The sequence below is a fragment of the Vespa crabro genome, chromosome 6 (genome assembly GCF_910589235.1).
Source record: "Vespa crabro chromosome 6, iyVesCrab1.2, whole genome shotgun sequence".
NCBI lineage: Eukaryota > Metazoa > Arthropoda > Insecta > Hymenoptera > Vespidae > Vespa > Vespa crabro.
This window is the reverse complement of record NC_060960.1, coordinates 7,583,798-7,599,338: the sequence shown is the minus strand read 5'-3', so window position 1 is coordinate 7,599,338 and position 15,541 is coordinate 7,583,798. Positions and strand designations below refer to the sequence as shown.

Sequence of the window (15,541 nt, the reverse complement as noted above, 5' to 3'; positions counted from 1 at the left end):
CTACGAGAGCTCTTACACGTTATCCTATATCTCCCTATCCGAAGAGAGGAATGTTTCTGTCAAACGATTATCCTCGATGACGATTAAAAAGAAATTGTTACACGTAATATGATAAAAGAAAAATAGAGAAAAAGGGAAGAGGATAGAAAAAGAGAAAAGGAGAAAGAGAAAGAGAAAGAGAAGATTTTAAGGATCGCGGAGATGGTCCGTTGCATGCGCGGAGGGTGGTTGGTATCGTACTGAAGGCCTCGCCGCGATTCAGAGGCCGGTGTGTGCGGTAGCTTGTCACGTGCCCGCGCTCTCTGCGTGTCAGAGGAGAGCGCTTCGACCAATCCGCGCCGTTCGTCAAACCTTGATTGGTCTCTCCTGCCGGCGACGAAGGATTCTTCAAGCCCGTTCTCTCCTCTCTTCACCGTCGTCCTCGTAGTAGTATTAGTAGTAGTAGTAGTAGTAGTAGTTGTCGTGGTCGTCGTCGTTGTCGTCGTCGTCGTCGTCGTCGTCGTCGTCCGTCGGCTCGAAGCCGCCGCAGCCGACGCCGCTGCTGCTGCCGCTGATGTTGCTGCTGGTGGTGCTGCTGGCGCTGCGCCGCTCGTGTGCCCGTCTCGCAGGCCAACGTCGTCGACGTCGACGTGACGAGAGCCGAGAGGGGTGCGTGAACGTACGAGAGAGTGAAAGAGTAACAGAGAAAGAGAGATAGAGAAAGAGAGAAAGAGAGAGAGAGCCGAGAAAAGAGGGAGGAGAAAGAAGGAGAGCTTTCGTCGAGGAGAGGGGATGGCCGTCGCTACGAGGGGGGCTAATGGAGAGATATTCGGGAGCCCTCGAGCAAGGACCCTGGTGGGGGCAGCCCTCTCTCTCTCTCTGGCAGTTCCTCTCTTTCCTAGCGCGACGTCACCGACAAGTAGTCTTCCGCCTGCTCGGCAAAGGGGGTAACGCGTGCGCGCGCGCCCCCTACCGCGATTACCCCGAAAAAAGGGGGTGGTTCGTTCGTTCAAAGAAAGAGAGAGAAAGAATCGGTGTCTTTCTTTTGGTATCCTCTTAGGTTCTTCCCGAAGTGTCCTTCTTCTTGGTAGAGGCTTGAAATCCTTACGGCACTTTGGGAGAAGACAAGTTCACGCAACAGCAGCTACTTCGTATGGCCAACGAGGACGATGCCGAGGATGAGGATGAGGAAGAGGAAGAAGAAGAAGAAGAAGAAGAAGAAGAGGAAGAAGAAGAAGAAGAAGAAGAAGAAGAAGAAGAAGAAGAAGAAGAAGAGGAAGAGGAAGAAGAAGAAGAAGAAGAAGAAGGGCCGCACATAAGTCAGCCCCGGCGACCGTGCCTGACAGTTTTATGAGAGTTTGATAGTCTCCACCGTCGTTCCTCTCCTTCTCTCTTTCTCTCTCTCTCTCTCTTTCTCTTTTCTCTACTGTTCGCGCGCACGAGAGAGTGAGAGAGAGAGAGGGTAGAGAGAAAGAGAAAGATAGATAGATAGAAAGAGACAGAGAGAGAGAGAGAGAGAGAGAGAGAGAGAGAGAGACAGAGAGAAAGAAAGAGAGAAAAAGAGAGAAGGAGTGCACCGTTGAGAGTAGGAGCAAGGGAGACACGCGCACTACGCACTCTTTATTGTCCCATAAATTCAAACCTGTTGCCCATGGTTGAAAGAGAAAGAGAGAGAGAGAGAGAGAGTATGTATGTGAGAAAGAGAAAGAGAGAAAGAGCGAGAAAGAGGGAAAGAGAGGGCAGGCCCGGTACGGAATCCTCTCCCAATCTCGATTCGATTGACGCCCCCGTTATCGCTCGTGTAACGCCGAAACCCGAACGCAAACTCGTAACTCACTGAAGCCGACTGCTCGACGAGCCTTCGACTCTTGCCGACTCCGCAGAAAAGCATGTGTGACGTAGTAGCCAGTTGGTCAAACGGTGGGGCACACCGCTACGGCTGGACGTTAGCGTATGGACGAGGAGGAGTAGTAGTATGAAGAAGACGACGAAGGCCGACGGAGGAGGGCACCGGAGGAGGCGGAGCTCTCCTTCGACTCCTCGAGGCTTTCAACGTGATAACACGACCTTCCCTTATTCTCTTTGTCTCTCTCTCTCTCTCTTTTCCTTTTTCTCTATCTTGTATTTGTCCTATTCTATTTCTTTCTCTTTAACTAATCTAGAAGGAGGGATGGAGGAAGGATAGGGCGGGGGTGGAGGATGAAAGGGAAAAACAAAAATATCGATTAGTTTCCTATAAATTTTTCTAATTTTATTGTTTACCATGTTACGAACGTTAATGTTATTGTAGTGTCTCTTTGGAGAACACTTCATGAAACATAGTTTTCGTTTGTGTTGCCTCTCTCCGTTCCGCGTGTGCTTCGCAAGGAATATCACGGTATAGTGCGCCAGTTGCTCACCAGATGTGGTGAGCGTGGCCGTTCCCGTTGAGAATCATGCCTCGCGCCCGCCCCCAGTCGCCCTTCCTCTTCAATCCTACTCCCCACTATGTCTTCCTGCCCCACCGTGTGCTACGACAACCCCACTCACTCTTTCTCTTTCTGTCTCTGTCTCTCTCTCTCTCTCTCTCTCTCTTTAGCTAGCATGTCGTGTATAAGCTCTCTCTCTCTCTCTCTCTCTCCCTCTCTCTTTGTCTCTCTGTTTCTCTCTCTCTTTTTCCATCTATCTATCTATCCTTCTCTCTGATCAGGATTCTATTCTCCCCTCTACCAAAGCTTCCCTTGCGTGTCGCTGCCTCTCTCTCTCTCTCTCTCTCTCTCTCTCTCTCTCTCTCTTTCTCTCTCTTTTTCTATTCACACGACTGTGTGCTCGCTGTTTGTCCTACACCTCTTTTCTAACCATTCGGTCCTTTTTCTACATATGAACCACGCGTGCTTCGTATCAGCCTACGAGAAAGAAGACAGACGGTGAATATGAAAAATTCTTTTTACGACTATTTGCTTCACTTGATTTTGTTTTTTTTTGTTTTTTTTTTTTTTGTTTCTTTTTTGTTTTTTTTTTCTCAGTCTCTCTCCCTTTTACATTAATTCATGAGATCGTAATTAGATTATTATCATAACGTTCCAATTTTTCGGAAGAAAAAAAAAAAGAAAGAAAAAAAATAAAAGAGAAGAAAAAAGGACAAAACGTATTGTGTAAAATCACTGTATTGTGTAAATTAACAAATTATTAAATAACACTGTCCAATGATTTTACTTTTGTAACTGACTTTATCCGAAATCCATACTCTCTTAATCATCTTTATTTGTATAATTTATATTTGCCTCTCTATCACCAAACGGTAGCTACAGTGAACACGAACGGATCTTTACGATGAAAATTTATGGCAGGATTGTGGGAGTGATCGGTTCGGGTAGAGCCTCGAAAGATCACGTTGGTTGGTAGGGGGAAGGAGGGGGGGAGAGAGAAAGAGGGGAGAAAGAAAAAAGTCGAAGACGAACTGGCTATTTCGGTTCGATTTAAGACGGCGCACCGCCTGAGGGCAGCGTGTCACTCTTTTACTGGGACCCCCCCCGATTAGAATTTCTAATCAAGTCGTCGCAGGTGTAAAAAACGTATCGAGACCTTCATGAATCACGTGTTATAAAGCGAAGCCGCCAAGAGACACGTGTATCTGTTATGGTCCTGGTTGACTCTGAGCATGCTTTATGTACCACTTCTTCTCCCCCCCTCACCCCTCTTTCCCTTCATTCATCTCTATCCCGTTTCCTGTAAGCGTTGCCTCCGCTGTCTCTATCGAATGTCCACGAGACGACTTCACTAAGCTGTCATTATCATCGAAATTGAGCTTTGATCGTTTCGAAATAATGTCGACGTGTGTTCTTCGTTGCGACATTGTTGATACGATACTTCAAATAAATTGATCGAATGATCGATAGAAATTCTTTTATATCCATTATAATGATAGTTTATTTTTTCTCTTCTTTATATATCATTAAAATAATTTTATTATATATCATTAAAAATAAACGAAATTGAAATAAAATTACGTTCTTTTTTTTTTCTTTTTTTTTTTTTTTTTTTTTTTTTCTTTATCTATTCAAATCAAAAATAAAAAATTTACGTATATACGTGTATTTACGTTTACAAACTCATTAGATAGATGTATACTTATCGCACGTATATATACACATGTACAAAGATAAAGGTAGATGCACGCAGACTGAGAACCGTGGAAAAAATATATTCAATTCGAGGTTCACGGGGTAAGACACGGTGCAGAAAAACCAATACGTATCCGCGTGCCGGCCATGATGGATTGCTGGAGCTATGGGAAACTATCTGTCAAGCACAATATCGACCCTAGCTCTCTTCGTTCAACTCCCGGCAAACTCGTGCCTCCACCACCACCACCACCACCACCATCGCCGCCGTCGTTCGTTCTAGGGTTGCTTTCTATCCCTCTCTCTTTCTCTCTCACTCTCTCTCTCTCTCTCTCTCTCTCTCTCTCTTTTTCTCTCACTCTTTGCAATGTAGGTTTATCTATACACCACCGTACGAACTCCTCGGTCCCTTTTTACTCTTCCTTTACCCCCACCAACTCACCCTTCGAACTGGAGATGGGGGGTATCCAGCTTCAGAGTCTTCGACCATTTCGTAAATGGCCACCATAGACGTTTTCTCTTGCATAGAAAAGAAAATCTAAGCATAAACTTATTGAGAAATTTTCTTATCAATTTTATAAACTGCGAAAATTATATTTAATTCTTCCTCGATAATATAGATCCCATTATATTAATTTTATTAATGATATTAATTATATCGTTAAATAATTTCTAAGGGAAATATCGAGTCAATATTTTTTCTAAACATAAAATAATAATTACTATCGATTATATCAATTTGTTCTATATGATTTATTTTTTGATGAAAAAAATGTATAATGTTCCATTATTCTAAAATAACTATTCTAGTAGACTAGTACTTCATTGATATTTTCACATAGAAAATTAGTTTATAATCGTTGTATATGTGTAATATGTGGATCATTCGAAAAATTTGTTTTTCCCCCTTTGCTTTAATTGTTACTTAACTTTTTTTGTTACTTGACTTTTATTGTTACTTGGCTTCTATTTTCATTTTATTATCCGTTTAAGAATTTAATTATTAAATTAACACGAACTTAATTATTTAATTTTTAATTTATTTTAGATTAAAAAAAAAAAAAGAAAAAAACAACGAATTTTTCAAATGATCTTCGTCTCAAATACAATGACATTATTTGCAGGTATTTCCATTATATTATGCACCTGCAGGACTTTATACCTGCCAACTTATCTCTTTCAAGACTTATACTTTCTATTTATTACTATTCTCTTTTTGTAATTAATATTTATTTACAATGCTAATATTAAATAGAAACATTTTACGAAATCAGTAAATAATGTTTAAATAATATTAGTAATAATCTACGAAGTTTAGGATTTAAAAAAAAACAAATGAAATTCGTCAATACATTTTTTTGAATAAATTACTTTCTAATTGTTTAATATTGATTGAACTTCGAAAACTATAAATTAGTCTTAATCGCATTTTTTTTTATCGATTCATATATATAATCGTACTTTAAAGTTATTTAAATTTCATGTCGAAAAAGGTTACTATATACTCTAAAATAAATTTTTCTAAAGCCTCCCGGTCCGACGGTATTATCTAAAAAAACTTTCACTTTAGAACCCTTACATGAATAACCGTACCCATGTACAAAATGTACATGATTTATGATATATATATAAACAATTGTTCCCTGAATTTCAATTTTAAAAATAATTCTTAAATCCATTGTAAAAAGTTATATTATAACATTTTTTTATCAAAAAAAAAAAGAATATATATATATATATTAATTTCTCACATACTATTATTTGAATATTTAACAAATATCAGTTAAATCATACATAAAAGTGAGATATAAAAATTATTCAAAGGAAAAGAAAATAATTAGATATTGTCGGTTATATAAGATATAAAAAGAATTAATATGAAAATCTTTTTAAATAATAAATATACTTTTCAAAAAATTACAATATTGTCATTTTGTACACTCATTGCACGTACAAAGTTTTCCTTCACTTTAGTAGGGTTTTTTTTTTTTACAATATAACTAGATGATCGCATACATGATCATCAAAATATTTTCTTTAGATAAATTTAAGAGACAACAATTATATTTGATGTTTATCGATTTTACAATGCGCACAACACTTCGAATCACGGATCCACTCACTTTAATATAATTGATATATACAAATTAAATCATAGTAAGTTTAATAAACAATTTTTAACCAATGTATACACCAAAAAATTAAAAAAAAAGAAGAACGAAGGATGAACGCTCGTGCACGCGCTAACCACGCTTTCGGCCATCTTGTTATGTGCGAAGAGCGCAGCTGCGCAGCCACTCTTCCTTCCCCTCACTTTGACTATTTCTTTCTTTGTCGTTATAGTTACGTCATCTTCTTTGATCTATAACCGACGATCATAATTACAAGAACTTCAATTATTCATAATTTCTATCCTCTTACGAAAAATATTACAACTTAGATTCTAATATATTTTAATGTACAATCTTGCCAAATCTGTTGTAATGTATAAAAAAAAAAAAAAGAATTAAAAGAAAAACCAGTTTTAAGATTATTTTGAAACAATTTATTTCTTAAAACTGAATTTTCAATTAATTGAATCGATCAAATCGATATTTGATTTTATCAACGAATCGAATAAATTATTCTAATATTTGACCTAAAAAAGTTGTTCGATAAATAAATCAACCGATGGACCGATATACGAGGAACATTAAAATCAAATTTTGATTTGATCGAAAGAAAAAGAGGCCGAAAAATTTAGAAATTATCAAAAAGTTCATAGGCAGCGAATCGTGTTCATTAATCAGCCGAGGTATGAATTTTCGTTGTCGCGTCAAAATATTTTCAGAATGACGTATGCAGTACTCGCAAACGAAATCGAGTTTTGAAACGTGAAGCTGAAGGAAGAGCAAAGGCCGAGAGAATATACCGGCAAAATGCAGCGTGAACGGCCGAGCTTTCGGGTACCTGAGAGCTATAGGATACTACTCGGCTGTTTAGCTCGTTCGGCCATAAATCATGGTGGTTGCAGGTCAGCTGCTCCGATGTTGCCGCCATAGCAAGTTTTCTCTTCACGATGCGTTCGGTGTTGAAGTCCAGTTACATAGAAAAAATTTTTATGCCAATTTTCGAACACTTCATAGATTTTCTCCTTCTTATTCTCTAAAAAGAAAAATGATAAAAATTTTTTATTTTTATTATTTTTTTTTTTGCAAGTATTAGTCATTTGCATATGTCATAATATTCTGATTAGTTAATTGCAGCAAAAGTAGAAAAAAAATATTTCTTTTTCTTAATATTTAAATATCCTTATCGATTTATTTAAAACTCCTCCCCTTCTTCAATAATAAGATATTTATCATATTATTGAAATTATCTTTGCATTACGAGAAAGTAACACCCACCGAAATTCATTTTCTTCGTTTAATCATTAGTATGATAATAAATCAAGAACTACTTTTGCCATAATTTTATCGACTATATTGATGAATACCTATGTAATGATTATATTGATACTGTTGCGGCTAGACATATTGCAGTTTATTATGATAACGAAGATAATTAGCATTGTAAAGACTGTATTAAACTGATCAAGTGTTAATAATGTTACTGCAGCAGTGTAAATTGTTAGTCGTTTATTATCATCATAATCGTTGAGGTAGATCAAATAGAAGCAATGATAGTTATTGAGTTAACAGATAATGAACTTTCAATGGATGAAATACCAATGTTCAATATTCTATATTTCATGTATTCTGGTGGCGACTTGATCATCCTTTTAATCTTTGACTTCTCAATTTTGACATCAACACAAAAACTGCGTTTGAAGATAAAATATTTTTTATTTCTATACGATATTTTTTAATCAAAGCATAACGAATAAAATACTTTTTTTAATTCAAGTTTGGAAATGTATATTTTTGGCGTGTACGTTCTTTTCCTGTTCTCTTATCACACCCCTGAAACAATAAAAGTTTTAACCAATAAAAATACAATATTATTTTGTTTCACGACAATTTAAATATAGATATAATTTAAATAATATAAGTTTTTAAATGAATTTGTTACTAACCTAACTTTTAGAATTATTAGATCTCACTTATGAATAATCAGGACAATGATGTTTAGTATGACATTCCGTACGATCATTGATTTCATTACAAGACCACTTCTTATCAAACTTATCGATGCTAAACAATTATGTCGTTGGATTTATTTTAGAAGTTGTTGATAGTGTACATCTGTATCATTGAACAAATAAGTTTGAAAGTACACATCTGTTTGTATATTATTCATGTCGAACTGGTATGTCTAATTGAAATTAGTTTCTTGAAGTTGTAGGTATAAGAACCTTGAAATTGTAAGTATTCATCTATAGATGACATATTATCGAAACTTTCTTGTGAAAGGTAACCTTGAAAGATAGTTTCTTGAACTGTATAATTTACATTTGTTTAGCATTGCTTTGTTTTTTATAATTTATCCGAAATACCATTTATTATCTTCATTTTTATAATCGATAATCATTTTCAGTTGATAGGTTCGTCACGTCTTACTTCTCGCTTGTTTGTTAACTCCCCGTGTAAAAGCAAGTCGATAATGGAAAATGACAATTGGAAATTTCATGATTATGAAATTTCCTAAAGTACGTGTACATTTTAGAGATAATGAGATTTGGTTGAATGGATTTATTTTTTGCACTTGGGCATCATTTTCCTATTTACAAACAATATCGTTACGTTGGTAGAAATTGCATTACTGTACTAAGTTACGAACAGAGTATCCAAGTGTGAAAAAAATCCATTCATCCAATATATATATATATATGTATATAAATAGTATAGTGACTTCCATGACGCAATAGGGTTTACAAAAAACTGGCTTTAAATAACACTGACGATTGGTCATTTTAATGGTATTTATTAGAAAAGATTAAACGAAAGTATATTTGAATCACGTTAATCAGTATTTCAACATATTGCGTAAATATCTTCTCATCGATTTAAAGTCTAAAGGAATAAGCATTATTTCATATGATGTCAGAGACAAAGTTCCGAAGATATTTAACAAATTTAGTCAGATTTCTTTTCATAATTAATATCCATTTAATTATTGATATTGTATTATATTTAATATGAGTTACCGTCTAATTAATTTGTCTAATAAGAAATATCTGAAAAAAAAAGTATCAAAAATCATCGAAAATTTTATATGTAAAAATCGTCGATCTATTTCTTCCCACTTATCCATGAAAAGACGATCCACTCTCCTTAATTCGTCCCTTTTCTCTAGCCCTTATTTTTCTTTCGCCGACGATGCGTCGAAACGAAAGTAGGATTAATGAAAATAGAGAGTACGAGGAGGGCTGTGAGGAGGACCGCACTAAATGCACGTGTATATATGACCGAGAAGAGAAAGAGAGGGTTCTGCAGCTTTGATTAATCGATGCCGGTCAGAGTTTCTAGAGAAAGACGTCACTCGCAAGACTGCCTTCGTCTAGCCTTTGCCACGCATTGTGTTTATCTTGCCCACTTACTTCAAATCTTTATTCCATCGTCTTTCCTTTTTATTAGAAAACAAAAAAAAAAAAAGAAAGAAGTAAGGAAAGACGAGCTATTGAATAAACGATCAAATGATTCAATTGATTTTAAATATATATAAAATGGATGTTTATTTGTTAATAATAATTTGCAAATTTATTTAATAGAAATATATACATATATATCCATATACATGTATATATATTTTTTTAAATAAAAATTTTTATACACCATTTTATTATGGCTAGTAATTTGTCTTTATGTTAAAGTGATTCAACGGATTGCTTATTCTAATGATATTCAATAGAAGAAATCAAACGAAAATATATTTGAAGCACGTTAATCATATATTTCTAGATATACACAATGATATTTCTATCTCTCAAAATAAATGTGAAATCCTATTCATATACTTAGTATATTCATATACTTAGAAAGAGAAGAGAGAAATTCAACGAACGATTACAGAACAATTTTTCACGAATTTTCTCGAAAATCACAGATATATCGCGTGAGAAGAATTTTCAGAACATATTCTAAATCTCGCTATCGCGATGATTCGTAGAGGGGTTGCACACATGGTGGGATGTCGATTGTACGAGGATTGAACAAGGATGGAACGTTTTTGCGGGGAGTATTCAATGTGAATTTTGTATCAATAGCGTTAATAGTGGGAGGGGACTTAGCAGGAGTCGAATATCGAAGAAGCGAACGTGTCGGGGGTGGTTTGGCTTGGTAGTGAATCAAAGGGCAGCTGATAGAAAGGGGGGCCTATGGCCTCCCTCGGCGTATACAGGAGGTGTGCTAGGGGGTCCAAATTTTGTAGCCTGGGTAGGCCAACTTCCCTCTCCACTTTCTCATTTTCCTTTCATACCGTACCGAGCAAAGTTCTTTGGGCTGTACTTTCGTGTACAGTAATAAACCAGTGAAAGTTTCCTGGGTTGTCCCTTTTGAAATGCATTAAGCCCATGTACAGTGGATGGACAACACTGTTGCTATATCTCTATTTTGTTACGAGAATTAGAAAAACGCTTCATTCAATCGTAAGACGTCTCAGTGCTTACTTCGTTCTCTTAGCTCTCTTAGCTCTCTTAGCTCTCTTAGCTCTCTTAGCTCTCTTATAGAAGTTCACACAAAGTTACAAACACTAGAACAATTTCTTAAAAGTGTGCAATCGGTGATAAAATATATATTAAGTGCAAGAAGAAATAGTTAAGTGCGAGTTAAAAGTTAAAAAGTGAAGTAAGTGTTTCTACATCGTATAATTAAAATGAGCAATCCATCCTATCATTATAACATGGGAGTTAACTACTGCTCTTATCCAGAAAGACAGATTGGCAATGAATTGAATCTAACAGCTTGTAATGAAGTCAATCAAAGAATTGGCAACGAAATCAGTCAAACGGTAGGCAATGAAATATGCCAAAGAACTGGCAATCAAATTATTCAAAGGATAGGCAATGAAATGTGCCAAAGAACTGGCAATCAAATTATTCAAAGGATAGGCAATGAAATGTGCCAAAGAACTGGCAATCAAATTATTCAAAGGATAGGCAATGAAATGTGCCAAATAACTGGAAATCAAATTATTCAAAGGATAGGCAATGATATATGCCAAGGAATTGGCAATGAAATGCAGCAAAATACTAATAACCAAATGAATCAAGGAGCTGGAAACTGTTACATGGAACAGCAAGAGTCAAGCAATCAATCAACGAGTCTCTTAGAATCTATTTTGCGTCATGGAAAAGATGCAGTTCAGGATGGGTATATAAATTCGTGTACAGAAAGTATTTCGCCGGAAAGCATGGAGAATATGATATCAGTAGAGGGATGCTTGGAATCTACAGCAAATACTGTGATAATGGGATATGAACCAAATCTCTCCTTATTGCGACAACGTAATTATGTTACTTCGATGACGGCATCCAACTCGACAATGACGGTCCAACGACACATCTCCGATCAATCAGCATCGGAAACTGGTAAGAAAGGGTCTTATAAGGAAATCAATAATGATCGTATAAAAAATCATGATAAGTATCAGTATCCTGAAAATTCTTCTCACGCGATATATCTGTGATTTTCGAGAAAATTTGTGAAAAACTATACATTAGGTCCAATAATTCTAACAGTTAATAGCTGTTTCGTTCAAAAGAAAAATATTATTAAAGTAATCATATTTTTCTAGAAAATTTCTTCCTGATATTTACATTTGTTCAAACTTTTATTGTTTCAGAGAATGTTGCTAAAGGACAAACCAAACGAACTAGGCAAACCTATACACGTTACCAGACATTAGAATTAGAAAAGGAATTTTATACGTCACGATATTTGAGTAGGAAACGTCGTATGGAAATATCAGATTTGTTAGGTTTAAGCGAACGACAGATCAAAATTTGGTATCAAAATAGAAGAATGAAAGCTAAAAAGGAGGGTCAAGTGGCCGTCAATCCAACGAATAATAGAATATTAAATAATATTCCAACCGTTCAACGTTCATCAACTAATGCTCGATCGCGTACCACTCGAATTCCAAATTCATCAATTGTTAATTCAATGTGTACAAATCGCGTATCAAATCTATCAAATCCTGTTCCATCTACGTCAAGAGGAATAGTTCCCATAACTGGGCAACAACTTACATTTCCGCAATACGAACAACAAAATCAACAATATTACCAGCAATACAATCAACAACATTTTGCCGTCCCAATGCAGCACAACTTACACAATTCTTATTTTGGTTATAATAATAACCACACAATGCCTAATATGCAATATTTTCAACAGCAACAACCACAATATCCTAATTACAATAATATTTGTTATTATGATAGAAGAACCTACGACGGAAGTAATTCAATGGGCGGTTACAACAATAATCATTGAATGGGCAAAATAAATTTGAATGGTCCTCTATATTTTTTTTTTTTTTATTAAAAAAAAAAAAAAAAAAAAAAAATGAAGAAAAAATAAGAAAGACGATCGATTTGAATAATACGATACATGTGTCTTATTACTGATATTACTGACGGATGTTGTTAATGTTACTTAGGTATAATAAAAAAAATTTTTTTTCTGCAATACATTATACGAATTAACGCATGATGACAATATATGTTAATAATATATAGAAATATTAACAAATGTATAATTATTTTATATAGAAGTTGTGTTTTTATGATCGAACTTAAGAAGTTATGCCATTAATAATTTTTTGTTTTATTTTTTTCTTTTAAGAACAAGAAGCCCATCGATGTCATTTTCAAAGATTGGCATGAAAATTTTTGTATCTAACTGAACTGGAATGATTAATGATGTGTTGAATGTTCGCTCATGTGGTGACCGAAGCTACGGGGATTCCGAATGGTCGATCGAGATGGACACGCGAGTCCTCTGACGTAGACACATCGACACATAAACGATGCAGCGAGCGAGTTTCTTATTGCATGAGTATATATATATATATATATATATATATATATATATATATATGTATGTGTACGCATGCATGCAGATATCTACGCTTCTCTGTGAAAAGATGTCCTACCTCGTCCAAAGCGTACAATAATAAATAATAATCCGGTGAGGGTGATACTTGTAGAAAAAGTAGAGGGTTCTTTAGGTGAAGGGCGAATTGCAAATGATTCCGAATACTAACTCCATTTTCAATGGATGGATAATAGTTAACTTATTCCATTGATCTAAATGAAATAATCACAAGAAATAATTTTTCTTTTCTTTTTACTCTATATAGGTATATCATGGAGAATGAAGATAATATATATATATATATATATATATATATATATATATATATATATATATATAAAGGAAACGTAAAACGTTAATATATTCTATAAAACTAAATAAATTTATATAAATGTTAACAATATCAAGGGAAATAAATATGAATTATTAAAATTTTAAGAAATCTGTTCTATATTATATACCCAAATCATATCCATTTAAATATTTATTTAGCTTTTATTTTATTTAAGGTTCTCCCGTTTTGTTTGAGAAGATTCAACAAAATCCTTGATTCTATACGTATCCATATGATTTGTTTAATGATCTATCCTTTCGAGTTTGCAACATTGGATTTTAAAAAGCTTATATAAAATCGAACACTGTCAAATCGAACAATATAATGATTGAAAGTTTTTACCAAACGTTTTATCGGCCTTTCCGCTAATAGACAGATCCATAGATCGGAAAAGTCAGTATTATAACAGTAGTGGTACCGTACAGAACAAACAAAATATAAATCAATCTGAGAATAATAGCGAGCAAACCGTCTGGCTTGATCCCGATATTCCCAATTTTTCCAAATGGATGCTGGAGAACCGCCCCCTCCCCTTCTCCTCTTGGGTATCAAAGTTTCCCCATTGCCTTTTTCAGCGAACGAAAAGGAAACAGGGGCACATATGTCGTCCTTTGAACGTATGATTCATTTCACGGAACATGGATCCCCAATTTTATTCAGCGGTCTCGACGAAAATCGTTCCGTTTAATTCGGGTGAACCTTAAGTAATTAGCAAATTCATTGCTTCATGCTTGCATTTTGTCACATATGAAAGAATTGTATACGATAAATACAATGTGCGTGATTCAAATCGTACTATCGAATAATTTCACAATTTCTTTTATCCTCATACTTTGTAAGTACATATATAAATATTAAAGAAATAATTTTCAAGAAAATAATTTTCAAAAAAATATTTTCAAGAAAATATTTTCAAGAAAATAATTTTAAATCTTTGTACATTTCTATTTTCTTTCTTTCTTTTTTCTTCTCCTTTCTTTCTTTCTTTTTTTTTTTCTTTTTTTTTCCTTTTTCTTTCTCTTTTTGTTACCTGATTATTCTTCAGTGACCTTTTAAGAAGCTGACGTGTTACTTGTACAATGAATCATATAGAAATAGAAACAAACTTTCAAGATGCTTTTTAAAATTTAAAAGGTCGTTACGGTCGAAATCGTTGGAGACCTTTGGAAATTTCCAATGTTACATGTAAGTCAAACGTAAATCTTATGTTTGTTCAAAATGCGCAAAGAGAAAGTTTTATGATCCTACATTTTTGAAAGTTTCATACATGAGGAAATTTGGAAAAAGTAAAATCCTCCATTTTACTTTAAATAATTTTTCTCTTTTCCTTTGTACCTCCATTGATGACAGCATCCAACTGTCAAGCAAATATATGACCATAATATTTTGTTTATTAGTAAGGTTTACGAAATTAATATTAATAAATATGTCTTAGGACCTTTAGAGAAAGTAAGTTTTAAGACCCTTCAAGAATATACCGAAAGATTGTGAACAGGCATGACTGGAAAAAAAAAAAAAAATTTGTTTTTCGACCTGTTGCTTTCAAATCAAGTATATATACACTTTTTCTTTTCTGTTTTTTTTTTCTTTTTTTTTTTTATATATATATATGTATGAAAAAATTGTAATGATATCTTTTTAAAACATACAGATTGGTTTTTTTTTTTTTTTTTTTTTGATATTACCTGCTATGAAAGAGTAATAAATTGGCGATGATAAAGATGACTCGAGAATAGCATAAGGTGTTCATGAGGGTGTCGCGTGTTACGGCACTGCTTGGGGTAACGTGCGGCTCTTGTCCTCGAGGTGTTCGGTTGTTAAGCTACGAAGCTATTTACGAGGCAACCTCGTAAAATATAAACTCCGCTCACTTTCCTGCAATACGTCATTCCAGGTGTCATCCAGGTAGTTTGCTTAATTCTATGTCCTGTTTCGTTGTCGTGGTAGAACGCACGACACTTAGTTTATCTTTTTTTCCGATCCACCGAACTAGCGTATTAGCGTGAACATCGAATGAATCATAATTTATTTTTTAATACATATCTCTTTGTTTCTTATAAATAAAACGTTAGCAAATGTTTCGTTTTATTTTTATTATTTTTTTTTTT

General features: G+C 34.6%; 2 protein-coding genes across 4 annotated transcripts in view; one reads left to right on the top strand and one right to left on the bottom strand.

Annotated features, from left to right (window-relative positions):
- Positions 1 to 3,796, bottom strand: part of LOC124425279 (homeotic protein Sex combs reduced) — a 27,487-nt gene extending 23,691 nt beyond the window's left edge. For 2 of the 3 annotated variants that reach the window (XR_006942469.1, XR_006942470.1), the window contains exon 1: positions 1 to 3,796. This exon is cut by the window's left edge and continues 1,358 nt beyond it. The gene's annotated coding sequence lies outside the window, so the exon portion shown is untranslated. The other variant, XM_046965486.1, reaches the window with a different exon arrangement.
- A 4,502-nt stretch (positions 3,797 to 8,298) lies between these two features.
- Positions 8,299 to 13,378, top strand: LOC124425278 (homeobox protein Hox-A2-like). Its single transcript, XM_046965485.1, has 2 exons — positions 8,299 to 11,589; positions 11,844 to 13,378. The coding sequence occupies exons 1-2, from the start codon at positions 10,875 to 10,877 to the stop codon at positions 12,494 to 12,496; spliced, it is 1,368 nt and encodes a 455-aa protein (XP_046821441.1). The 5' UTR covers positions 8,299 to 10,874; the 3' UTR covers positions 12,497 to 13,378.
- Positions 13,379 to 15,541: the final 2,163 nt, after the last annotated feature.

Bases quoted from the DNA above. Each gene is read 5' to 3' on its own strand.
- LOC124425278 (XM_046965485.1), top strand. From the start codon at position 10,875: ATGAGCAATCCATCCTATCATTATAACATGGGAGTTAACTACTGCTCT. The intron at 11,590-11,843 runs GTAAGAAAGGGT...TTATTGTTTCAG, and splicing joins TCAATCAGCATCGGAAACTG to AGAATGTTGCTAAAGGACAA.